At 50.4% G+C, this 1,187-nt stretch overlaps 1 protein-coding gene across 1 annotated transcript in view; it reads right to left on the reverse strand.

Moving 5' to 3' along the window:
- RPL39 (ribosomal protein L39) overlaps positions 1–1,187 on the reverse strand; it is a 2,773-nt gene that overhangs the window by 533 nt on the left and 1,053 nt on the right. The window contains exon 2 of the mRNA XM_017743093.1: positions 1,045–1,174. Within this exon, the coding sequence (XP_017598582.1) occupies positions 1,045–1,174 (130 nt within the window). The remainder of the gene's footprint in view (positions 1–1,044; positions 1,175–1,187) is intronic.

Consider the following 1,187-nt stretch of genomic DNA (forward strand, 5'->3'; position numbering starts at 1 on the left):
GCAGCCTGCTTTAACATAAAGCTTGGACAGAACTGATGACCCAGCTACTCAAATGCCAGGAGACAAAAATCTGTGATTTTGCCCGACGGTCAAGTATTTCAAAATACTGCAATTTAGCTAGAACAGAACCCAGCTGTAACCTGGCACGTGGAAGACAAGGATCCAGCTGAGTGCACACACCACTCATCCTGCCTAGAAACAAGTTGAGAGCCGCTACAAGAACAGAATCTAACAATGTTGTGCTGTGTCACTGCGTGAGCCAGCCAGTGCTGCTGTTGCTCTCCTCATTGCTTAGAACAAAGAGAGAAAAAGGAATTCTGTTGCCTTAAAAAACCCAGATGAAGGAGTGTACGAGATAAAAAGCTCTCTGACTGCCTGAGTGATCGAACTATGCTGCAGCTTTCAGCTAGAGGCATCGGACAGGCACCACCCTGTGCATGCCCCATGCGCACCCAGTGTGTCACAGCACTCAGCATTTCCCTAAGCACAATGCTTGAGAACAAACACAACACGAAAGCAAGGAACTATGGCAAATTAATTCCGCAGTCAGGTGCCAAGCATCTCCTACTATCAGTCTGATTTCCCATACATCCAATAAGTCCTTTCCTCCCTTACACACCATCCCCTGAACCTGAGAGCTCCCATGCTCAGGAACTGTTCCTTGAGAATGAAGGAGCCCAGAGGAGCAGCTATGAGGAAAGACAGGTATTGGGAACGGGAATATCAGGAATAGAGAAGCTACCAGTGTACAAAATCTGGAATAAATCATCCACACATACAGTTCAAGTTTTCAGGTTACATGTACCATCACTGAACGTCTGTGGACGCTTGCAGAGAACTGGTACAAAACCACTACAGCAGAGAATGGCATGGAAGCCCCACGCTGCCTCAAGAGGCCTCACCTGCATGGCCCTCACGACCACAAAACTGCGCTTTTGCTGGCATACACGCCATCAGCTCCCGCCTTCGGCCCGTACGGCCCAGGCCGCCTGACTAAGCCTGCGCGGCCGCAGTTCCTCAGAAGGCACCAGCCGAGCTCATTACCTGATCTTATTGCCGGTTTTCATGCGAATCCACTGCGGGATAGGCCGGTTCTGCTTCTGCTTCTTGGCGAGGAAGCGTTTGATCTTGAACGTCTTATGCGACGACTGCAAGAGAGCGCAGCGGTCAGTCCCTCACACAGCCCC

The sequence above is a fragment of the Corvus brachyrhynchos genome, unplaced genomic scaffold (assembly GCF_000691975.1).
Source record: "Corvus brachyrhynchos isolate BGI_N302 unplaced genomic scaffold, ASM69197v1 scaffold398, whole genome shotgun sequence".
Lineage (NCBI taxonomy): Eukaryota > Metazoa > Chordata > Aves > Passeriformes > Corvidae > Corvus > Corvus brachyrhynchos.